This window comes from Lutra lutra, chromosome 6, assembly GCF_902655055.1.
Source record: "Lutra lutra chromosome 6, mLutLut1.2, whole genome shotgun sequence".
NCBI lineage: Eukaryota > Metazoa > Chordata > Mammalia > Carnivora > Mustelidae > Lutra > Lutra lutra.
In genome coordinates, this window is record NC_062283.1 from 28,738,433 (window position 1) to 28,763,687 (window position 25,255).

The 25,255-nt window shown below is 43.5% G+C and overlaps 2 protein-coding genes across 3 annotated transcripts; both read left to right on the forward strand.

Moving 5' to 3' along the window:
• The first annotated feature begins 730 nt into the window (after positions 1–730).
• MUCL3 (mucin like 3) lies at positions 731–21,417 on the forward strand. 2 transcript variants are annotated; one of them, XM_047732313.1, is made up of 3 exons: positions 731–1,590; positions 2,304–2,446; positions 21,388–21,417. In XM_047732313.1, coding segments are annotated over exons 1-3 (966 nt in total). In that variant the 5' UTR covers positions 731–768; the 3' UTR covers positions 21,389–21,417. The 2 variants fall into 2 exon arrangements, with proteins under 2 accessions (XP_047588269.1, XP_047588268.1); XM_047732312.1 differs by lacking the exon at positions 21,388–21,417 and having other exon boundaries at positions 2,304–2,822.
• A 5-nt stretch (positions 21,418–21,422) lies between these two features.
• Positions 21,423–25,048, forward strand: MUC21 (mucin 21, cell surface associated). Its single transcript, XM_047732268.1, has 3 exons — positions 21,423–21,505; positions 22,891–24,350; positions 24,688–25,048. Exons 1-3 carry the CDS (start codon positions 21,442–21,444, stop codon positions 24,874–24,876), a joined length of 1,713 nt encoding a protein of 570 aa, XP_047588224.1. The 5' UTR covers positions 21,423–21,441; the 3' UTR covers positions 24,877–25,048.
• Positions 25,049–25,255: the final 207 nt, after the last annotated feature.

A 25,255-nucleotide genomic window follows, 5' to 3' on the forward strand; every position in this document is an offset into this window, starting at 1 on the left:
AGAGCCCCAGAAGTGTCCACGGAAAATGTGGAGAAGACCACAGGAGCCCGAGTAGGGTCCAAGGACCGTGGGGAGAAGACCACCCTAGCCAGTGGGACCACCATGAGAGCCCCAGACGGGCCCACTGAAGATGCGGGGAAGACCACAGGAGCCCTGGAAGGGTCCAAGGACCATGGGCTGTGGACCACACTAGCCAATGGAAAGACCACAAGAGCCCCAGAAGGGTCCACGGAAGATGCGGGGAAGACCACAGGAGCCCTAGAAGGGTCCAAGGACCACGCGGAGAAGACCACCTTAGCCAACCGAAAGACCACAAGAACCCCAGAGGGGTCCACGGAAGATGAGGGGAAGACCACAGGAGCCCTGGAAGGGTCCAAGGACCATGGGGAGTGGACCACACTAGCCAATGGGAAGACCACAAGAGCCCCAGAAGTTTCCACGGAAGATGTGGGGAAGACCACAGGAGTCCTAGAAGGGTCCAAGGACCATGCGGAGAAGACCACCTTAGCCAACCGAAAGACCACAAGAACCACAGAGGGGTCCACGGAAGATAGGCGGAAGACCACAGGAGCCCTGGAAGGGTCCAAGGAGCGTGGACAGACCACCTTAGCCAAATGGAAGATCACAAGAGCTCCAGAAGGGTCCACAGAAGATGCGTGGAGGACCACAGGAGCCTTGGAAGGGTCCAAGGACCATGGGGAGATGACCACCCTAGCCAGTGGGAAGACCACAAGGGCCCCGGAATTGTCCAAGGACCATGGGGAGAAGATGACCCTAGCCAATGGGAAGACCACAATATCCCTAGAAAGGTCCACGGAAGATGCGGGGAAGACCACAGGAGCCCTCGAAGGGTCTAATGACCGTGGACAGAAGACCACCATAGCCAACAGGAAGATCACAAGAACCCCAGAAGGGTCCACAGAAGATGTGGAAAAGACCACAGGAGCCCTGGAAGGGTCCAAGGACCATGGACAGAAGCCTACCTTAGCCAACGGGAAGACCACAAGAGCCCCAGAAGGGTCCACGGATGATGCGGCGAAGACCACAGAAGCCCTGGAAGGGTCCAAGGACCATGGACAGAAGACTACCTTAGCCAACAGGAAGACCACAGGAGCCCTGGATGGGTCCAAGGACCATGCGGAGAAGAACACCCTAGCCAATGGGAAGACCACAAGAGCACCAGAAACTTCCATGAAAGATGCGGGGAAGACCACAGGAGCCCTAGAAGGGTCCAAGGACCATGTGCAGAAGATCACCCAAGCCAATGAGAGGATTACAAGAACTCCAGCCAAATCTACAAAACGTGACCAATCTGTCACTAATACTTCTCCTGGTTCAAATAAAAAGGATATTACCCATGAGGTGCCCATCGGTTCTTTTACACTCACCACATCTCACATGGAGCTTAGTTTCACCATATCAGAGACCCTGGGCAACAAAAGCCATCCATATCAAAACAAAGATGGCTCACACAGAGGTCTTCATACTGGTGGAATGAGCGAGAATGATTCATTCCCTGCATGGGCTATAGTTATTGTGGTCCTGGTGGCTGTAATTCTCTTCCTCGTGTTCCTTGGCCTTATCTTTTTGGTAAGGAAGAGGGATGCTACAGGGGAACGAACCCATGAGATAGGGAGTTGACAAGAGATTAAGGATCTGAACCAGAGGGAGTAATTAGCTCAGAAAAAGAGGCATGGTCGGTGGTGGGGGTGGGGTGGAAACTATGGGGTGGAAACTATGGGGAAAGACAGTGAGGCATGGGGCATGAACAATGACATTGGAGAGAAGTCTGTGGCTGAGAAAAAAAGGATGTAAGAGGCTTTTTAAAAAATATATATTTTTTTATTTGACAGAGAGAGCGAGATCACAAGTAGGCAGAGAGGCAGGCGGGGCGGGGGGAAGCAGACTCCCTGCTGAGCAGAGAAACCAATGCGGGGCTCCATCCCAGAACCCTGAGACCAATACCCGAGCTGAAAGCAGAGGCTTAACCCTCTGAGCCACCCAGGCGCCCCCCAAAAAAGGATGTAGAATAGGAAAAAATTGGGGGTTGGAGAAAGAATCTGGAATGTGAGAATAGGGTATATTAGCATAGGAAAAATTGGACAGAGGAGGGAGTTGGAGAAGTCTGGGACTTAATGCATGGGATCTGGGGCTGGAATAAGGATCAAGGTTTGGATGGAATCTTAAGAAAGGATGAAGCTAAAGATCTAGGGTCAGGAAGAATAGAGTCAAAGGATTATGGGTATTGAGGAAAGCAAATGGCACAGCAGATGAAACTCATTCTTCCTTTCTCCTAATAACAGGTCTCCTATATGATAAAAACACGGCGTGCACTGATACAGAACAAGGAGGACAGTGACCCAGAGAATGATGGGGGCCCTAATTCCTATCCAGTCTACCTGATGGAGCAGCAGACTCTCGGCACAGGCCAGATCACTTCCCCATGGTGATTCTTTAGAAAGTGCCCAACTCTTCCATGCCCTTCCTAAGATGAGGAATTAGACTCACAATTCATATTTCCTGGACTCCAGGAAGGGCAAAGTACTGGCAGTTAACAGCATTAACCCTTCATCTGCGGTATTCTTATTGAAACTGGTCTAAAGATGAGATAAGCAAGAAGGATGTGAGTCTGGCAGATATAAAAGAAAGAATGAATAATATGAGCATGTGTTCTCTGTAGAAGATGATGGTTTCAAAATGAAAGGATGTTTGATGGACATATGGGGTGGGCACAAATACCGGACACATACTGAGTCTTGGGAGGAGCAGCCTGGCTAAGGGAAGTTTGGGGGCCTTAGAAGGCAATGTCCCAGATCTGACTGTAAGTTGGGTTTCAGGACCAATCTATAATACTTCTTTTTTTTTTATTTTTTATTTCTTTTCAGCGTAACAGTATTCATTGTTTTTGCACAATCTATAATACTTCTATCTATTACTTAGACTTTTTGTGTAAGCAGGCTTGTCTTTGAGTTCCTAGGACACTTGACTCCCTCCTTTTTAAAATGAAAAAGTAGGATCTGAGAAGAAAAGAGGACATATTTCCTTCACTATCTCTACACCTGGGAAAAAGGAAAATTTGAGAAAAGATAATAAATATCTCTCATTCATATGGTTCTTACCTCATCCTCCCGAATCCTTTCATTTTTCTAAATGTCTATAGTAGGCATCCTGCTGATTTGGCTTGCTGGGTTGTGGGTGGCATGCAGGGAGGGATTTTTGTCTGGCCTGCAATGTTACCCATTCATCCCCATCAGGCCTTCCCTGATGGTGTTCCCCACTCATCATTTACTTTCCTATTTGTTCTACCAAAAGCCAGTCCAGGCTTTTTACTGGAGGAGTCACTCACCTTCTCTGTTGCCCCCATTCTCTCTCTTCTCACACTTTGACCCCAGATTCTGATTTTCCTCCATGTAGACATCTCATCTGGATTTTCTCTCTAACTTATTAAAACCCTTTGGCCTATTACTGATTTGGTAGAGGGGGAAAGACAGATAATGGATAGCTTCCTATCTATTGGTCATTTTATAATAAAGTATAAAATATTTGTAAAATAAGAACATCATAATTACTGGTAGTTGGGAGAAGTCCTGGCTGGTGTTTCTGACTTTGGCTGTGACCTTACAGATGACCTTAATCAGGAGTGGGTAGAGAACAGGAATTCTTTGGAGGATTGTGGAAGAGGAGGTTGAATTTCTATTGCTCCTAAGATGAGTCATTCCTGAGTTCCTGCTGGGCTCATTTGCATGTTGACAAACAAGAGAGAATGTGTTAATAAGCAAGTATTTCTAAGCACATTTTACAAATTCTGTTGAGGATTATAAAGAAGTATAAGGCATAGTTGTCACTTGAGACATCAGTATAGGAAAATTAAAATTAAATACATAATTCATTAAGGGTTATCACAAGTCAATATTACACAGAATTAAACAGGATTCTAATGAATTAAACCCAGTATTTATGGGCAACTACTACATCCCAAATTTATGTTAGGACATTAGCCCTGCTCTAAAACCATTCTGCACCAACCAACACCCTCATCCACATAGCCTTGGCTCTCACTCTTACCAGAGGAGGATCAGAAACTTTCCTGAGCAGAAATATGATTTAGTTTGTCACAGGCCTTCCAACTTGAACTTCATTTGGAATCAAAAGGCAGTCAATATCTGCTACTTTTGGCATTCCCATTTGAAGGAAGCTGGACATCTACCATGGACAGTAGTCCTAAAGTAGACACTTATGAGTTATCTGCCACAGTCCACTCCAGACTGGAGGAGGTGGTGGTCCTCAGGTCTCAGGATCTCTCTGAATCTCCCACCAGAGTTCTGCTCTGCTAAAGGCAGAATGGTAGCTTGGATCCCAGATTGTTGGCATGCCAGATGTAAGAGGGACCCTAGAGTTAGGTCCCTAGAAAGAGTCTTGAGGCAGAGAGGGACACCTGGGTTCTGGAAGAGGGTGGGGTGCCTGAGAAAAAAAAGGACAAGAATGCTAGGTTTTTAGTCACCTGGGCAGATGGCAACTCAGAATGTGGCAACTGTCGGGACAGGAGTGTCACTCTTTCTCAGAAGAAAAGAAGATACAGCCTATCCCTAGCCTCTAACCATTGAATTTCTCCAGCTTGGACCCTAATTTAAAAAACAAAACAAAACAAAACAAGAACAAAACAAAACAAAACAAAACCAAGCAAGAACACAGCTGCCCACTCCCATCCCCATGCCTGAGAGGGCCAAGGTGCCAGTCTGACAAGGCACCCAAATGGAGCACTAGGGGTCACAGGGTGTATACTGGGGAGTAGAGGGCTCTCCAAACTCACCAGGGACTGTGGGCCCAAGCAAAGAGGTTGATTGTCTCCTTTACCACTTCTCTCCTCTGCTACTAAGGCTCACTTTGAAATCTAGGGGGAAATCCTCTGACAAGCTCTCATTAGAGAAAATTACATAATGAGCTATAAGGAGGGAGTGGCTCCCTCCTCACAAGTTTAATGTAATGTCCCACCCAGACACCCCCAGGAGAGATCAGTGCCCAAGACCCCTAGAGCTGAGGTGGGCACCAGGTGCGAGGGCAGAGGGGTGAGCCCAGGTAGGACTGGCCAGGATCAGGGGTGAGGCATAAGGGACTAGAGCACTGGGGATTTTGGGGTCCCTGAGTATGTGGCCCTCCCCTCTTCCCTCTAGGCTCCACTTGGTTTGAGGTTCTTGGATCTTGCTCCGTAATTGAGCAGATCAGTGGTTCACAGCTGACACCCCCACCCCTGGGTCACCCCTTCTGCCCCAGCACCCTGCAGGCTGCCTTGGACAACACAAGGCCACCAGCTGAAACTTGCCTCTGCAGTTCAAGTCAGCACAGCCCTCGGCTCTCCGAGGGGTGCAGTTCCTAACCTGGGCTTCCTACACCAAGCGCTTCCTTCTATTCGCACAACATTGGTAATAAAACATATTACTTGGAGCACTGGGTGTGGTGCATAAACAATGAATCTTGGAACAATGAAAAAATAAAATTAAAAAAAAATGAAAGTTTGCTCTGCGCTTGCTTTCACATCACGTACTTCAATCCTCTGATAATTCTACAAGTTCTTTCTTATTACGCTTGACAGGTAGCAAAACTGAGACTCAGAGAAGTACCTTGTTCAAACCCACACAGCTCCTGGGAACAGAGTTTTTCTCCCAATCCAACTTCACTCTGTCCCTTAGTGTAACTTGGCAGCATGACCTGGATGGATGGGATGTTAGAAGGACCACCCAAGGAACATGGTGTAATTGAAGTTTGTTCAAGAAAGCATCCAGCTCTTTCTTCTGAGTCCAGGTCTCTGTTTCATCCCCTTGGACTTCCCAGAGTTTTGTTCTTCTGGCCCCACAGAGCCGGGTCTACCCTGACAGCCTCTGTCGCCTTCTGAGTTTCCTTCTCTGGCCTCATGGTCACAGTGCTCCGCCGTCCCTCCCTCCCAGCACCCAGGCGTTCTCTTCTCACAGCTAACTGTGCCAGCACACCTGCTCCTGGACAGTGAGTGCTGGCATGGTAAGAAAATTCAATGACTTGGGACCCAGTCACCCTCATTTTTCTCCCTTCTGCCTCCTACACAGGCCTCAGCTCTAGAAATGAGACATCCCCAGAGAAAACAAGTTTTTATTGACTTCTGGCCCCAAGGGTGGTTTTCCTTTCCTCTGACAGGTTTGATCCCCTTGTTCTCTCTCCCTCCCTGTGCCAGAGGTGTCCCTCCTTGGAGAGGAAGGGCCCAGAGTTATGGCTCCCCCACACCACCCTGCCCAGCAGCAACAAGAAAGCCCACAGCAATAGCCAAGTGAGACAGGAAAGTGAGCCGGTCATATTGTGGAGCAAGTGTTAGAACCCAAGAGAACAGCTGTTTCAGTCCCTGGCTCCCTACTACCATGGAACTTACCCCAGCTGATTTACTCCTCCCATAACCCTGGCCCTAGCAAGCTTTTGAAACTTGATGTTCCAAGTAAGACTCCAGGCATCAACTCATCCCTCACAGTCCATCTCTGCTATAGAACCTGCATTCTAGATAACAACTTCCAATATGGATTGTTTCAAGATGAGGAGAGGAAAATCATTGCCTGCCTCCTGTATGCTGATGTGGTTTCTCTTTAGAGTCCTGAGACTTGGTGAATGAATTATCCATCAATCACAGAGGACGTGAAGGCCACAAAAAGTCAGGAGGAGACAAGGGTCTCTGTCTCAGACACTACTTGCATATTCTCATTCTTTTTCTGGAAGGAAAGATAATAAACTTTTTGTCCAGTTCTGTGAAAGTCTGTACTGACCCTAGCCCCCAGTGACCACAACTGTGGACCTCAGCTTCACCTTGCAGCGAATCCACCTTCTCCTCTCCCTCCGACCTTCAGCTGTAAGCAGGAACATGAATAGCAGCTTTGTTTTGATTTTCCCTTAGAATCTTGGAGTGTATAGCTGTTTGATAAATATTTTGTATCTAACTTGAAAATCCTAGTTTCTATATCATTCCTGATTAGAGCTAGGCTCCAACTCTAAGTAAAGCCAAGGGAAATGAAAATATCCCTTCCAGAAATGCTGCCTAAATATAAATCTTTGGTGAGCTCTCAGAATTCCTGAATAGACACACATGTGGAGGGACCACAGAGATCCCAGGGTAGTGGGAATTGTGGATGAATTTAGCCAGAAGAGAAGTAAAGTCCGGGCTCTCATGTTCCTAACCATTTCACCTGACTTCTCTTCTAGACTCCTCCAAAATTTCAAGTTTCTCATTTTAATCATTAAAAGCAATGCCAAATAACTTATAAAGGCTCTTGATTTCCACTGTTGGAAGGAATGCCTAAAAAGGGAGTAGGCAGGGTAGGTGTGGAGTTGATAGAGACAGGCGTGGATTTATTTTTGTGTATGGTGTAAGGAAATGGTCCAGCTTCATTCTTCTGCATGTGACTGTCCAATTTTCCCAGCATCGTTTGTTGAAGAGACTCTTTTCCATTGGACATTCTTTCCTGCATTGTCCAAGATTAGTTGACCATAGAGTGAGGGTCCATTTCTGGTTTCTCTATTCTGTTCCATTGATCTATGTGTCTGTTTCTGGACCATTTCTTTACACCATGTATAAAAATAGACTCAAAATGGATGAAAGATTTAAATGTGAGATGGGGGGCACCTGGGTGGCTTAGTAGGTTAAAGCCTCTGCCTTCAGCTTGGGTCATGATCCCAGGGTCCTGGGATCCAGCCCTGCATTGGGCTCTCTGTTCAACAGGAGCCCGTTTCCTCCTCTCTCTCTGCCTGTCTCTCTGCCTACTTGTGATCTCTGTCTGTCAAATAAATAAATAAAATCTTTTTTTAAAAATGTGAGATGGGAATCTATCAAAATCCTAGAGAAGAACACAGGCAGCAGCCTCTGTGACCTCAGCCACAGCAACTTCTTGCTATACATGTCTCCAAAGGCTAAGGAAACAAAAGCAAAAATAAACTATTGGGACTTCATCAAGATAAACAGCTTTTGCACAGCAAAGGACACAGCTGACAAAACCAAAAGGCAACCAACAGAATGGGACAAGATATTTGCAAATTATGTATCAGATAAAGGGCTAGTATCCAAGATCTATAAAGCACTTCTCAAACCCAACACCCAAAGGACAAATAATCTAGTCAAGGTACAGGCAGAAGACATAAACAGACATTTCTCCAAAGAAGACATCCAGATGGCCAATAGATACATGAAAAAATGCTCAACATCCCTCAGAATCAGGGAAATAAAATCAAAACCACAATGAGATACCACCTCACATCAGATGGAATGGCTAAAATCAATAAGTCAGGAAATGACAGGTGTTGGTGAGCACACAGAGAAAGGGGAACCCTACCCACTGTTGGTGGGAATGCAAGCTGGTGCAGCCACTCTGGAAAACAGTATGGAGGTTCCTCAAAAAGTTGAGAATAGAGCTACCCTATCCCAGCAATTGCATTATTGGGTATTTACCCCAAAGATACAAATGTAGTGATCTGAAGGGGCACCTGACCCCCACTGTTTATAGCAGCAATGTCCACAATAGCCAAATTACGGAAAGAGCCCAGATGAATGGATACCCCAGAAGAAGGGATACAGATAGTATATATATACACAATGGAATACTACTCAGCCATCAAAAAATGAAATCTTGCCGTTTGCAATGACATGGCTGAAACTAGAGTGTATTAAGCTGAGTGAAATAAGTCAATCAGAGAAAAGTCAATCAATGAAATATGATCTCAGTCCTATGTGGAATTTAAGAAACAAAACAGATGATCATAGTGGAAGAGAGGGAAAAATAAACAAGATGGAGACTCTTAATCACAGGAAACAAGCTGAGGGTTGCTGGAGGGGAGTGGGTAGGGGATGGGATAACTGAGTGATGAACATTAAGGAAGGCACGTGATATAATGAGCACTGGGTATTATATAAACCTAATGGATCACTGGCTTCTACCTTGGAAAATAATAAACTAATAATATAGTATATGTTAATTAACTGAATCTAAACAAAAAAATTAAAGTTAAAAAAAAAGAAACAGGCCTGGTTTGAATGAACAAAAGGACTTTCAGTGGTGTTTTTTCTTTTTCCTTTGATATTTGTTTCTTGTGCCCTCTTTCTGATCCCTCCCAATGACTGTCTCTTGGAGACTGTTGTCTTGCACATTCTATTCTCTTCCTCCTCCCTCTCTGTATACCCCTTCAGCTTGAGCCATCATTACTGAAGATGACTTCCAGACTCATCTCTAGCCTGTCTTTGCTCTGAAATTCAGTCCTATATTTCCAGGCTTATTTTTCCCATAACATCGTCACTTGGATATCACATCATGACACACATGTATTTGTCCAGCAAACATTTTTGGAACATTTCCTCCATGTTAGATCTGAAGATAAATCAGTGAACAAAGCAGCAACACATCCTGCCTTTAAGGATCTCACAGTCCTTGGGGCACCTGGGTGGCTCAGTGGGTTAAGCCGCTGCCTTCAGCTCAGTTTCATGATCTCAGGGTCCTGGGATCGAGCCCCGCATCGGGCTCTCTGCTCGGCAGGGAGCCTGCTTCCTCCTCTCTCTCTACCTGCCTCTCTGCCTGCTTGTGATCTCTCTCTGTCAAATAAATAAATAAAATCTTAAAAAAAAAAAAGGATCTCACAGTCCACTGAGAAAGGCAGATGTCACACAAGGAATAACACATACAGAAAAGTTGCTAGTGTGCAAAAATGCTAGCAGGCACCGCCTCAGCTTCCCACCATCAGATCTCTATAGTTTCCCTCATCTCTATCCATTCTCTCCCTCTCTGCTCCCACTTTACCTTTACCGTTTCCCTCTAACCTGGGCTCTGGTTCCCATCCCACACTTTCTGCCTTTCAGTAGGTTTCTCCCCCCAACTCACACACTATCTACTTCTCCTTCTCCTTCCCATCAGCATCCAAACAAGCTCCAGTAACGGTGTGCGCAAGAATCACCTGGAAGAGATTCTATTTTTCTATTTATCTACTTATTAACAATTATTTATTTTTTATTGAGGTACAATTGATATACAACATCATATTAGTTTCAGGTGTACAACAAAATGATTTGTATGTATTGAGACATGATCACCACAATAAGTCTAGTTACATCCATGTATAATTACAGGTATAATAATCATCTTGTATAATTACAATTTTTGCATGTATGTGGTGAGGACTTTTAAGACCTACACTCTTTGCAACTTTGCAACATATGACACAGTATTATTAACTATGGTCACCATGCTGTACATTACATCCCCAGGATTATAACTGGAAGTTGTACCTTGTGATCCCTTTTACTCATTTTGCCCATTCCCACCCCCTGCCTCTGGTAACCACCAATCTGTTCTCTGTATTCAAAGCTGTTTTGTTATGGCTTCTACATATAAGTGAGGTCATAAAAGTACTTGCCTTACTGCACTTAGCATAATGCCTTCAAGGTTCACATGTTGTCACAAATGGCAGGATAGCCTTCTTTGTTATGGCTGAAAAATATTTCATTGTATACATATAAGATTATTTCTAAAATGCAGATTTTTGTCCCTTGTCCCTTGGGGTTCCTGTGTCAGTAAGTTTGGGGTAGGGGCTGGGATCTGGATTTTAACAAACTCCCAGTCATTTTAGCAAGCTCCCAGGGGCCATTTGAAAAGCTCTGCTCTTCCAGCATCCATCTTAACAAGCCTGTATCTTTCCTAGCTTTGCCCTCTATCATTGCCAAGTTTTTTGGAAATAATTCCCTATAATTGCTATCTCCATTTTCTCATCTTCTACTCACTGAGTACATATTTCCTTTGCAGCGTTTATCAGAGTAACTCATGTAATTAGTTTTAAAATTCCAACAGTCCTACAGGCTCATGACAAAAAAATAATCATCTCTGATGCACCCCTCCTTTTCACAACCGATACTTGCTGTTCAGAGGCAACAACTCCCAACTTTTAGTTTTTTCTCCTGGTATTTCCACCTACAGAATTAAACATCACATTCATATAACATTGCTGTTCATAGATTCTTAACAAAAGACCTCAAATACATCTTTTATTGGGATAAATAATATTGCAAGATTCAAAATAGCTTCTTGTCCCAATTTTGCCTCTGAAAAGATTTAATAATTTTTATGTATCCAATATCATGTGGAATGAATATCCTTTTCAAAACAAAGCAAATTTTTAAAATTCTGATCTTATCAGTTAACTTAATTTTTAGCAGCAATTATTAAATAAAATGAAAAAGAAATTCTCTAATAGCAAATTACACAAGCCTAAGAGAGAATAACTCATGCCTATAACACTAGTTTCTCAGAACATAATTTATCTAGCATTTGACTTGCAAATTTTTAAATCAACTGCATTAAGACATGATAGCACATTTGCTGTTAACTCCTGCTTGTGTCTTAAGAAAGTGCTTATTGTAAGAAAAGAGGTTTCAAAGGTAATGGGTGCAGACTGGTGATTTGGGACACTGACAACTAAAAATCACAGTCTTTATTAGCATTGCCAGCTGCAGCTGCAGTCAAGTATGGAATGTTCTTCAACACCCTCCAAATCCATGAAATGGCATATCAGAATTTTTGCTTTTCTTTTTTGCAAAGTAGAATACTAGCAGAGTTTTCTGAATATGCCCCTTCCTCTTCATCAGCTCTGTGGTGGGGACACCATCAGGCTTAGCCTGTGGTGTGGTTGTTGATTTCCTCTTCCTCCTCCCTTTTTTTCCCCCTCAAAAATTTTATTGTAGTAAAATATGCATAACATAAAATTTACCATTTTAACCATTTTTAAGTGTAAAATTCAGTGGCATTAATTACACGTGCATCATTGCACAACCATTGCTGGTGCCTTCTTCCTGATTCCCCGCCTGGAATCACCACACTAAGGCCCTGGTTTGCATCATTGGTGTCCAGGTACTTGAAACATAAGGTAGGGGCAGACCGCTGAGGCTACTGCTTGGTCTTGCTGGTCAAAACCTTCCAGAAGCTGTTTTAGGGCAGCACAGCTGTAACCTCCATGGGCCTCTGGTGTGCTAGGCCTCTCCCTGAGGCAGCTTCCTGCAGCCATGTAGTCATTTCTGAATAGGTAACTAGGACTTGAACAACTGTTTTCTTATAATGAGTTGAATAAGTCTTAATGTACTTATAAATGCTTTTTCTTTCTGAATAGAGTCTTGCCTGATCATTTCCTATGCCAGTAGTCTAGAGGCTTTCCCTAAGGCATTCCCTAAGCATTCAACTGCCTCATTTTCAAGTGGTCCTCATTTTCAAACATGTTGGCTGTTGGTAGAATTATGCAGTTTTCTGCACTAGATCTCCATTTTTCAGATGTACATTTTCTATGAGACTTCCATCTAGTTTCAGTGCCTGCTATATTCCAATGCCTCCAACTGCTGTGTTGGGAGTGCTGTTCTCTTGAGTAGGGGGAGGGGTAGAGGAGAGAATACTCAAGCAGACTCCTCACTGAGCAACGAGACCAACATAGGGCTTGCTTTCATGACCCATGAGATCATGGCTTCAGCTGAAGCCAAGAGTTGGACATTTAACCAACTGAGCCACTGAGGTGCCCCCATCAGTTGGTAGTTTCTGCATGTCCTTCAACATTATGCCCGTTGCTCAGAAGCTTTGTTTTTCCATACTCAGAAGTGGCACTGTCATAATCTGGCTTCCATTAAAACAAACAAACAAACAAACAAACAAACAAACAAACAGGGGCACCTGGGTGGCTCAGTGGGTTAAAGCCTCTGTCTTCAGCTCAGGTTATAATCCCAGGGTCCTGGGATCGAGCCCTGCATAGGGCTCTCTGCTCAGCAGGGAGCCTGCTTCCCTTCCTCTCTTTCTGCCTGCCCCTCTGCCTACTTGTGATCTCTGTCTGTCAAATAAGTAAAATCTTTAAAAAAAAAACCAAAACAAAACGTTTTTCAGGTGTGTCTATGATTTGATAAGATGTTCTTTTCTCTTTGAGCCATGATTCCACAGTCTGTCCCTCACATGAAGGGCAAGACAAAGGCCCTTTGAGCCCTGAAAGAGTCCTAGTTAGTGATTCATAGATTTTTGTTTGTTTGTTTCTGAGGTTATATTTACTTATTCATTGTCTTTCTCCCTTACTTGAATATATCTACATTTTACCACTCTGTACCATGTCTGGAATACCACATGCCTTATAGAAGCTTCTTAAAGAATATTTTTAAAAGAATGAATGAGAAGTACAGAACACAGAAAATGCCTATCAAAGAGAAACTTAGATCAGTCTCCTAAATTCTTCTCTACCATTCCCACTGCTACTACTTGATCTAGCACTTTTTACTAAAAATTAAATAAAGGAAAGAAAGACATCATCCCAAGGATCTTCCCTACCATTTCCCTGTGTCTCTTTACTGAGAGAACTTTTACTAACTGCCTAACACATCAGTTCTGACCTTGACTGCTTAAAGAAAGCCTGCAACATGTGGCCTCATCCCAAATTCACAGCCTGATGGCCTTCATTTCATGCATAAAAACACACAGGCTCTCCTCAGGCACGGACAGTATGCTGCAAGGCCCAAAAAGTGAAGGGGGATTTGCACTTGAGGGTCTCTGCTCAAGTGCCCTCCTATTTTCGTGTGATCTCCTTATTTCTATTTAGCTAAGGGAATGCTGCTGGGGAGATCTGTCCACATGACCTCTCTGTTTTCAGACAACAAAATTTCTCTTTCATCTGAGCTCCAACAATCCTTAGTGTTAGAGAGATGATACGTGGTTTCTATTTGTGTTGCTTCCTTAGCATGTGTTAAATAAGAAGATTCACCTAGGCAAATAGAGTGACCAAAAAACCCTACAAACCACCCCAAAAACTGAGGACCCTGATTAGTGAAATTCTTGAGGAAAGAAGAAAACACAGAAGTGATTGCCCAAATGATTCATTCATTCAACAGCACAGTTGAGTCAGCAGTCATACCCATGGCATCCACATAAAAAGAAAAAAAAAAGGAAGAGGAGAGAACTACCAGAGCTGCATCCTTTAAGGCACATGCTTCCACATGCAGGGTTAACTACAATCTGGGTACCATAGTTCTGCTGTCTCAACAGAAACAAGAATGACAGATATGTGCAAGGCTCCTAATTAAATATAAAAAGTGCACAAGTGGAGGTGCCTGGTTGGCCTGCTCAGTAGAGCAGTCAGTGAAGTGTACAACTTTTTAAAAAGATTTTATTTATTTATATGTGAGAGAGCACGAGCAGGGGGAGGGGCAGAAGGAGAGAAAGAAGCAGACTCCCTGCTGACTGAGGAGCCCATACAGGGTTCAATCTCGGGACCCTGGGATCATTACCTGAACTGAAGTCAGATGCTTAACCAACTAAGCCACCCAGGTGCCCCAAGTATGTGACTCTTGATCTCAGGGTTGTGAGTTCGAGCCCCACATTGCCATAGAATTACTTAAAAAAAAATCTTTAAAAGAAATGCAAAAGTGAGTGTTATTCCTGGGTAAAAATTAATGTACTTTAGGGAGGACTATAGCTCCTGGGTCCACCATAGACTTTGAGCCCTCCATGTCCTTGCTCACAGCTTTTGGGCACACTACTAAGACGACCACAGCCTCAGGGGCTACCACAGACTGTGTCTCCACAATGGACTCCTCCATAGGCCCCAGAGCAACTCAGACCATCTCGGTCTCTTTACAGCTTCTGAGACCACCACACCCTCCACTGCAGCATCTGTACCTACCATGACCTCTATCTAACACAGCCTCTTGTACCACTACAGTTTCTACTAAAGCCTGACAATTGCTAAGTCTGTGCCCTCCTCAGTCACCCCCAATAACTGCTGAGACCACCCCAACACCTGTGTCCATCACAGCCTCTGAGAGCACAACTTCCTTCATGATGACATTTATACCCACCATAGTCTTCATTATGACCTCTGAAATCACCACAGATCCTAGGGTCACCATAGATTTCACTGCAGCTTCAAATACCACTGCAGAATCTGTGTCCACTGTCAAGCAGAGAGAGTCAATTATCATATGGTTTCACTTATTTGTGGAGCATAACAAATAACATGGAGGACATGGGGAGATGGAGAGGAGAAGGGAGTTGAGGGAAATTGGAAGGGGAGGTAAACCATGAGAGACTATGGACTCTGAAAAACACCTGAGGGTTTTGAAGGGGTTGGGGGTGGGAGGTTGGGGGAACCAGGTGGTGGGTATTGTAGAGGGCACGGATTGCATGGAGCACTGGGTGTGGTGCAAAAATAATGAATACTGTTATGCTGAAAAAAATAAAAAAATTTAAAAAAAAAATAAAAAATAAAATCTTGAAATAATAAATAAATAAAAATTTAAAAAAAAATCTTTTAAAAAAGAAAATTCTAAAAAAAGAGAAAATTATAAGGAAGAGAAAATACATTTACAGCATTATACCATATTTATTGAAAATACTCAGTGTATAAGTGGACTGGCAGAGTTTGAACTCATGTTGTTCAAGGGTCTACTGTACTCAGAAACTCTTATCTGCCCCTGGGTTGGAAACTTAAGTGGCTTCTCTGTGTTAAAGTAACTTCGATTCTCCAGACAAGAATAGGATATTTGCTTCTTAAGAATATAATTTCAAACAGGACTTGTGATAGTCTATGAGTTTAGAGAACCACATTTTTCATTGACAAAATCACTGCATGAGTAAGTCACTGAAAGAGGGGGCTGTTATGAAGGTTTACAACTGTAGTATGTCTTTGGGGGAAATATTTTCCTGTGAACCTTGTAGCTGGCTTTACCGATGTTATCCTAGCCTGAGGAATGGCAGTGCAGACTGTTATTTTCTCTGTCTGGTTTTTACTTTCTTGCATAGCATGATGTAAAGACCATGAGAGAGAGAAAGACAGAAATCCTGACGATGGAGGTGACTGGTGAGAGGTACACAACAGGCATTCTGCAAGTGCCAGCTGGCAGCCTGATCTTTACTGATCAGTGATTTACATCCCTCCTCCCTTTCTCCCTTCCTCCCTTCCTTCCTTCCTTTTCAGAGGTAAAATTGACGTATAATATGATAGTAATTTCAGGTATACAATGTAATGTTTCAGTATTCATATCCATTGGGAAATAATCACCACATTAAGTGTAGTTAATATCTGTCTAGGTTTGTAGCATTAAATCATACGAACTAGGTAGACAGGAAATCTCAGAGCCAGTCACTGTTTTCCAGGCCTCCTGCATCTTTAGGAAGATTCTTCTTTCCTACTTCTTTGTCTCTTCCAAAAGCCATGTGGCAAGAAGGAGAAAAGGATGTGCTACAACTTGAAATTATAAAATACACTGGCTTCTATATACAGATGTTTTTATGTTTTTCTTTTTGTTTTTCCTTTGGCCTTTATAATTGCATGCTTACTATGTGTCAAATACTGTGCTAGTCCCTTTAAATACACCATCATTTTTTTCTCAAAACAATTCAGTGAGAACCTAAATTTCTGACTCTGTGATGCTCTAGGTGCGTGACTTAATATACCCTGAAAAACTTAAAACGGTTTACTAAAGTATCTTTTTTGTTTGATTATATGTGGACTTTATTGATTTATTGATTAAATCAGCTTTAATAACTAGGGCATCCAGGGATGCCTGAGTGGCTCAGTTGGTTAAGGGGCTGCCTTCGGCTCAGGTCGTGATCCCAGCGTCCTGGGATCGAGTCCCACATCGGGCTCCTTGCTCAGCAGGAAGCCTGCTTCTCCCTCTGCCTCTGCCTGCCACTCTGTCTGCCTGTGCTCACTCTCTCTGACAAAAAAAAAATAGTTTAAATAACTAGGGCATCCATCATCTCTAAAAGGAAACGTCTGCTTTAAAATACACAATGCTGTCAACTTCTAGGCAGTACTTGAATGGGAATGAATGACTATAGATGACTTTAAAAAATATCTCCTTAAATGAATCAATGAGTTGGTGGAAAAGTAAGGAAAGCTAGAATTAAAGACTAAGTTCAGGAGTGCCTGGGTGGTTCAGTGGGTTAAAGCCTCTGCTTTCGGCTCAGGTCATGATCCCAGGGTCCTAGGATGGAGTCCTGCATCGGGCTCTCTGCTCAGGAGGGGGCCTGCTTCCCTTCCTCTCTCTCTGCCTGTCTCTCTGCCTGTCTCTCTGCCTACTTGTGATCTCTGTCTGTCAAATAAATAAATAAAATCTTTGAAAAAAAAAAAAAGACTGGGTTCAGGTGGGAATCCAAGGAGGTAAGAGGAGTACTAAAGTCAACATTTGCCAAACCCAGTGAACTTAATCTTCAAGTAGTATAGCCTCAGTCAGACCAGCATGGGTGGGGAGTCTCCCAGTAGACCCTCCCATAAATCTGAAACCTTCAGGGAAATTGTAAGCTAAAAATAAACCCACTCTTCCTCTAAGGAAATGCAAGCAAATTATCTATCTCTAAACTTAGTAAAGAGGAAGGGAGGAGAGTGGGAAGTATCTCTTGGGAAATAACTTATAACCACAACAATACTTTACATGGTTTGCAGTTCCAAATCATGGGTTATTCAAAGACCTCAAAACCTATCATTTAATTTATGAGAATCCTCAAACGGTAATGCATCCATATACTTGGCCAAAACATGCAAATTCTCTGTGGAAGATCACGTCCTCATCCAAGGCTTCAAATTACTTCTATAGATAGCATTGCAAGAAAAATAAACTCAGCCTTAAACCTCTAGTAAAACCATCTCAGTCATAAAGCATCAGTGAAATCCAGCAAGAAACAAAACAGAGAACAGCAGGATCAGATCCACAAAAATTGAATTATTAAATACAGAAAATAAAGCAAGTAGATTTAAATGTGTGTCATAGTCTTCTGATTGTCTGCTAATATCCATTCTCCATCTTTAAAAATCATATTCTCAAGTTTCAGTCAACCACATGCCCACTCTGCTACTCACCATATTCTCCAGTCTCTCAGCTTATTTTGGCTATATGACTATGTTCTGGCTTATAGTGCATAAGTGAATAACAATAATCACTCATGAAATTAAAAACCAAGACAGAACTTGACCATTCTCTCACACCATACACAAAGATAAACTTGAAATGGATGAAAGACCTCAACATGAGGCAAGAATCTATCAAAATCCTAGAGAAGAACATAGGCAGTAAGCTCTTCAACATCAGCCACAGCAACTTCTTTCAAGAAATGTCTCCAAAGGCAAAGGAAACAAAAGTGAAAATGAACTTTTGGGACTTCATCAAGATAAAAAGCTTCTGCACAGCAAAGGAAACAGTCAACAAAACAAAGAGGCAACCCACGGAATGGGAGAAGATATTTGCAAATGACACTACAGAAAAAGGGCTGTTATCCAAGATCTATAAAGAACTCCTCAAACTCAACACACACAAAACAGATAATTATGCCAAAAAATGGGCTGAAGACATGAACAGACACTTCTCCAAAGAAGACATACAAATGGCTAATAGACACATGAAAAAATGTTCATTGTCACTAGCCATCAGGGAGATTCAGATCAAAACCACATTGAGAGGGGCATGTGGGTGGCTCAGTGGGTTAAGGCCTCTGCCTTCAGCTCAGGTCATGATTCCAGGGTCCTGGGATCAAGCCCCGCATCGGTCTCTCTGCTCAGCAGGGAGCCTGCTTCTTCCTCTCCCTCTCTCTGCCTGCCTCTCTGCCTACTTGTGATCTCTGTCTGTCAAATAAATAAATAAAATCTTAAAAAAAAAACACATTGAGATACCACCTTACACCAGTTAGAATTGGCAAAATCAACAGGACAGGAAAGGGGAGAAGGGGGAGAAAGGGAGAACCCTCTTACACTGTTGGTGGGAATGCAAGTTGGTGCACCCACTTTGGAAAAGAGTGTGGAGATTCCTCAAAACATTAAAAATAGAGCTACCTTATGACCCTGCAATTGCACTACTGGGTATTTACTCCAAAGACACAGATGTAGTGAAAAGAAGGGCCATCTATACCCCAATGTTCATAGCAGCAACAGCCACAACCACCAAACTGTGGAAAGAGCCAACATGCCCTTCAGCCAATGAATGGATAAAGAAGATGTGGTCCATATATACAATGGAATATTACACTCCATTAGAAAGGATGAATTCCTAACTTTTGTATCAACATGGATGGGACTGGAGGAGATTATGCTGAGTGAAATAAGTCAAGCAGAGAAAGTCAATAATCATATGGTTTCACTTTCTTGTGAAGTGTAAGGAATAACATGGAGGATATTAAGAGAAGGAAAGTAAAAGTGAATTGGGGTAAATTGGAGGGGGAGATGAAAGATGAGAGACTGTGAACTCTGAGAAACAAACTGAGGGTTATGGAGGGGAGGAAGGTGGTGGATGGGTGAGCCTGGCGGTGGGTATTAAGGAGGGCATATATTGCATGGAGCACTGGCTGTAGTGAATAAACAATGGATCTTGGAACACTGAAAAAATAAAATTAAATTAAGATTAAAAAAAACACCAAGATAGAATTAAAACACTTGATAAGATTAAGGTATGAGTTAAGAATTGGGTAGTAATAACTAAAGTTCCAAGGTTCTTGTGTTGTTTTGAAGGACAGTAAAGATACTAATTACATACAGTCTCCGTTAAGTATGTGTGCAAAATAATTTTAAGATTATGTCTAGAAGGTGGAATCTGGACTTGAATTCAGGACCTCTGCCTCCAAATAATTCTAGAGAGGGGGAAAAAAAAGGATTTCTTAGAGTGCTTTTGGCCTCTTAGCCATAAAATGCGATTGCTAGGAGTCTAAAGCCTAACCAGTCATTGAAAGATTCCTCATAATTCTTCCTCAGAACTGCTTCAGCCTCACAGCCATTAGGCAGATCTGCATCAGCCTTTTCCAGCACACTCTGTCCCCTCCTGACTCTCAGACTCACTCATAAATTCCTTCATGTCTCCAGCCACCTCCTGTTTCTTTCAAACAGGTCTTAAATGTCAAGAATACTCAATCACCCACAAATAAACTGAGATGTTGCTTCTTCCACAAAGCTTCTTATTAACAGTTATGAAGACATCTGCCTTTGGTCACACAGATTGTACACTGAAATTTCCATCTATCAACTCCTTGGCCCTGGATACAAGATGCCTTCCCCATGAACTCCCAAAACCCTCTCCTCATTTGGGTCTCTTCAGTCATACTTGTTTAGCTGACTATGTATCTTTTGTTATTACATCTGTGTCCAGACCAGCATGACGTTTCTAGAGGACTTGGACTATATATCCTCCTCCCTAACAGACTTGAAGTTTCCTAATGTGTTATCTGTGGTATACTCTACTGAGAGATGCTTCATTAGGCTGATGAGAAGGAACACTTGAAGGACTCCAGGGGAGAAGAGGTCCCTCAGATTTCTCTGAAAACAAACAAGAAGGAAATTCCTATGGTGGAGGATCAGAATGGGACCCTATACCATCCCTTCACCTGCTATAAGCCTGGCAGATGGCTTATTCTACACATCCAACATTCCCCATGCTCTCAGCCATCATGCCCCAGAGATCCCAAAGATGTCTTCATCAACCCCTGGATCTCTCTTTCCCTGTTTATTCAATGTGCATTGTTGAGTGCCTACTGCATACCCAGCAATGTTCCATCTGTCTTCTGCCTGTAATCCAGAAGTCCGGACCTCTAATTACTGTTCTCTTTTGATTTTCATATTTCCATTTGCTTCAGAGATGTGGGGTACCACCCACTTAGCTCATTTCATTAGGGCTTTTTCCTTACCAAAACAGCCACACAGAACTTCTTTTTTTTTTTTAATTTATTTATTTATTTGACAGAGAGACACAGCGAGAGAGGGAACACAAGCAGGGGGAGTTGGAGAGGGAGAAGCAGGCTTCCCGTCAAGCAGGGAGCCCGATGCGGGGCTCGATCCCAGGACCCTGGGATCATGACCTGAGCCGAAGGCAGACGCCCAATGACTGTGCCACCCAGGCGCCCCCACACAGAACTTCTTGGCCAGGAAACAACGTCTTGCAGTAGAACAGGTTTCTGGCCCCATCCCTGCATTAGAGGGTGGGTCCCTTCCACTCTGGCAAATTTGATCTTCTCATGCCATTTTATTTCCTGCTCTGACCCAGCCAGTCCTGTGCCCTGACTAGTGTGATCATGTCATTCTCCTTTCTTACCTTCCTCTTGACCCCTAGTCTATTCCTTCTCAAATTCAGTACTGTTTTTTAACTGCTCACAGTTGGCAGAAGAACAAATAAACTTCTGAACTCCTCCCCAACACATATGAAGCTATAAAGGTCCCTGCAGCTCTTCCATAATAAAGAAAAAGGCAAGAACATTGCATGGAGGAAGCTTAAGTAAGCATCTAGTCTTCTACCCAAGCTCAAAGTTCTTCCCCAAAACAAGTGCCTAGTAGACCCAAGCTCCTGGAAGCTCCAGCCTTTATCTCTTCACCCTGAACTCTCCTTTTTCAAAAATTCTGTTCTTTGCCTTCTAGATGGCCACAGCTGGGATTCAGGCACTTTACTTTCCAACAACGAAGAAGATCAAGATGCAGAAAGGAAACAGTCTCCTTAAGTATTGGTTACTGTTGCATCTCCTACTTTTAGAAACCGGTAAGTGATTTCCTCTAAAAGTGGGTGATCTCAGAAGCTTCAAAGTGCTTTGGGAGATGCTGGCCACTGCCAGGACTAGCTCTGATTCTCTTCTATAGAGTGGGGAATCATCATTTTACCCCAATCACTTTAGTCTAGTTGGGTATCACCCAGGAGGCAGTCAGAGCACAGTGGTTAAAACTGTAGACTCTGGTCTCAGACTGCCTGTGTATGTATGGGTCATGGCTCCACTGTTACCTGTGTACTTCAGGTGACTTGTTTAATTTCTCTGTGCCTCAGTTTCTGCGTTTATAAAATTATAATAACCTGTGTGGTTGGCTGGGGGTTTAACTACTAAGAACGGGAAGAGTTGACTGTGGTGTCATTCTTTCTCTTGGTCATCTCAGTTTCTTTATAGTTTTATTCGAGATTCTGATCTTAACCCCAATTTGTACCACACTGCTGAAAAGGGGGGGCTTCCCAAAATAGAGCTAAAACTCTAACCCTATGTTAGTTCAATTAAGCCCAAAGAAAAAATACATATGTGTGGAATGAAGTGATAGGCGCCCATATTCCAGTTAGTGGTAAAATGACCCACAAATTAATTTTGATTAAGTTGAGTATCTTTGTCCTTCAGTATTGTGAGGGGCAAAAAATAGACACAACATTAATTCTGTCCGAGTCTCCAAGAAGGTTGAAAGATTCCCTACACCTTATAGCCATTTGTCCTGGGAGATCTTGTGCTTTTAAGCTATATATGACTTGTGCTTCTCCAGCCTCTGCCATAGAGATCAGTAGACCCTGGAAACTGAATGCATATAGACTCACCCAATCCCTTGTTGAAAGGCCACATTTCAAACTCTGATTAATTTAATCTAGAATTGTTTGCCTAGGAATCTTTTTTATTAATAAGCTACTCAGACAATTCTGAAATAGATGTTTTCTGAATAAACCTGAAAAATATTTTTTTGGAAGGGAGCAATACTACTTTAAGAAGGAATTAATCAATATATACTAGTTTCACAGGGCTTCTACAATTCCTTTATAATACTTCTTATCTGTATTGGGTCTTATATAGTAGAATATAGAATAAGCTTACTACCGGTGGAACTAGGTTATATAATCCTAGTGTTGGGGCTGGGTGGAGAGGGCAATTTAGCATGGTAGCTGAAAGTGCAGATCCAGTACCCTAAGTATAAACTCCTGCTCTACTACTTACTATCTGCATAAATATGGACAAATGTTAACATTTCTAAGCCTCAATTTCTTCATCTTAGTTGTTGATAATAGTAGTATCTAGTTCATAGGGCTATGGTGAGCATCCAATAGAATTATCCATGTAATGAATTTAAACAAGCATTGAACCAGAAAGTATTTATGCTCAGTATATGTTTGTCATCATTTAGGATTATCAACAGGTGAAACAACCACATCAGGTGAGAATGAATACAACTCAATCTCTGGAGGGACGAGCACACTTGTCAATACTGGATTTAGCACAACCTCTGCTGGAACAAGTATAGTCTCCAACACTGGATCTAGTGTGACCTCTAGTGGAACCAGTACAGCCACCAGCATTGGATCCAGTGTGACCTCCAGTGGGTCCAGCACAACCTCCAGTACTGAATCTAGCACAGCCTCTGGAGGGACCAGCACACCTATGAATACTGGATCTAGCACAATCTCTGACAGGACTAGTATAGCCACCCAAACTGGACCCAGTGTGACCTCCAGTGGGTCCAGCACAACCTCCAGTACTGAATCTAGCACAGCCTCTGGAGGGACCCGCACAGCCTCCAGCACTGAATCCAGTGTGACCTCCAGTGGGTCCAGCACAACCTCCAGTACTGAATCTAGCACAGCCTCTGGAGGGACCAGCACAGCCTCCAGCACTGAATCCAGTGTGACCTCCAGTGGGTCCAGCACAACCTCCAGTACTGAATCTAGCACAGCCTCTGGAGGGACCAGCACAGCCTCCAGCACTGAATCCAGTGTGACCTCCAGTGGGTCCAGCACAACCTCCAGTACTGAATCTAGCACAGCCTCTGGAGGGACCAGCACAGCCTCCAGCACTGAATCCAGTGTGACCTCCAGTGGGTCCAGCACAACCTCCAGTACTGAATCTAGCACAGCTTCTGGAGAGACCAGCACACCTGTTAATACTGGATCTAGCACAACCTCTGGCAGGACTAGTATAGTCACCCAAACTGGACCCAGTGTGACCTCCAGTGGGTCCAGTACAACCTCCAGTACTGAATCTAGCACAGCCTCTGGAGGGACCAGCACAGCCTCCAGCACTGAATCCAGAGTGACCTCCAGTACTGAATCTAGCACAGCCTCTGGAGGGACCAGCACACCTGTCAAAACTGGATCTAGCACAACCTCTGGCAGGACTAGTATAGCCACCCAAACTGGACCCAGTGTGACCTCCAGTGGGTCCATCACAACCTCCATTACTGAATCTAGCACAGCCTCCAGCACTGAATCCAGTGTGACCTCCAGTGGGTCCAGCAAAGTGTCTAGTACTGGATCCAACACAAACCCCAGTGGGACCAGCACAGCCTCCAACCCTGGATCCAGTGTGACTTCCAGCAGGACCAGTATAGCCTCCAACACTGGATCTAGTGTGACTTCCATCGGGACCAGCATAGCTGCCAACACTGCATCCAGTGCAACCACAGGAGGCTCTAGCACACATTCTCCAATTGGAACACACACAACTTCCCATGGGGTTGGCACGAGTGCTACTACTCCAGTGAATGAAATGATACCCAGAGGGACCCTGAAACCATGGGAAATCTTCCTCATTACTCTTGTCTCGGTTGTAGTGGCTGTGGGATTCTTTGCTGGGCTCTTCTTCTGTGTGGTGAGTGCCTGCCTAATATGTAGGAAAGTGTCTGGGGAGGGAGTAGCAGGAACATGAGGAAATGGGGTATGAATAGTAGGGCCACCAAGTTGGGGGGGAAGAAAGACCAAGAGTATGTTACAAAAGAGAAGTAGCAAGTTAGAACTGGAAGAGCCAATCAATGTGCTAAGCAAACTATTGACTTGTGGGAAAAGAGTCAAAAGAAGGAATAAAGTGTAGAGGAAGAAGTACTAGGTGAAGGAGATCATACAAAGGTAAAGAATATTCCAGAACAAGTCCATGTTAAGGCTTGGGATAAGGGATATGATTCTGAAATGATTTGCCCTTCTTTTTCTAGAGAAATTCCCTGTCCCTGAGAAACGTCTTTGACACAGCTGTCTACCACCCCCATGGCCCCAACCTTGGCATGGGCCCTGGAGGGAATCATGGAGTCCACCACAGGCCTAGCTGGAGCCCTAACTGGTTCTGGAGGAGACCAGTATCTTCAGTAGCCATGGAGATGAGAAGGGGATACAATGGGCCCTGAATGGCCCCTGAAGCCAGAGTGCCACCTTTTTCAAGGAGGAAGACAACCAGGGAGACCAGAGATCTGAGTGTCCTTTTATTTGTCCTCAGGAGTCCCCTCCCAGTTTTGTCTGGGTCTCTGACAGCCCTGGGGAAGACACTCCCTGTCTCTTGCTTTTACTAAACTGTGGAAAGAGGACATTCTATTGGTCAATTATCTAAGAAATAAACACATCCAAAATACATGATAGAATCTTGTATGCACATGAGTGAATGTCTACAGTGCTGAGTTGAATTTCCCTGTTCTATGAGAGAACCTCCATGCCAGAACCCCTTGGCATTCAAAATCTCCATAGTAAAATCCAGAGATTTCATTCCTGCCTTCCCCCTTTCTCTAATCC

Bases quoted from the DNA above. Each gene is read 5' to 3' on its own strand.
- MUCL3 (XM_047732312.1), top strand. From the start codon at position 769: ATGACCCTAGCCAATGGGAAGACCACAATATCCCTAGAAAGGTCCACG. The intron at 1,591-2,303 runs GTAAGGAAGAGG...TCCTAATAACAG, and splicing joins TCCTTGGCCTTATCTTTTTG to GTCTCCTATATGATAAAAAC.
- MUC21 (XM_047732268.1), top strand. From the start codon at position 21,442: ATGCAGAAAGGAAACAGTCTCCTTAAGTATTGGTTACTGTTGCATCTC. The intron at 21,506-22,890 runs GTAAGTGATTTC...GTCATCATTTAG, and splicing joins TCTCCTACTTTTAGAAACCG to GATTATCAACAGGTGAAACA. The intron at 24,351-24,687 runs GTGAGTGCCTGC...TTCTTTTTCTAG, and splicing joins CTGGGCTCTTCTTCTGTGTG to AGAAATTCCCTGTCCCTGAG.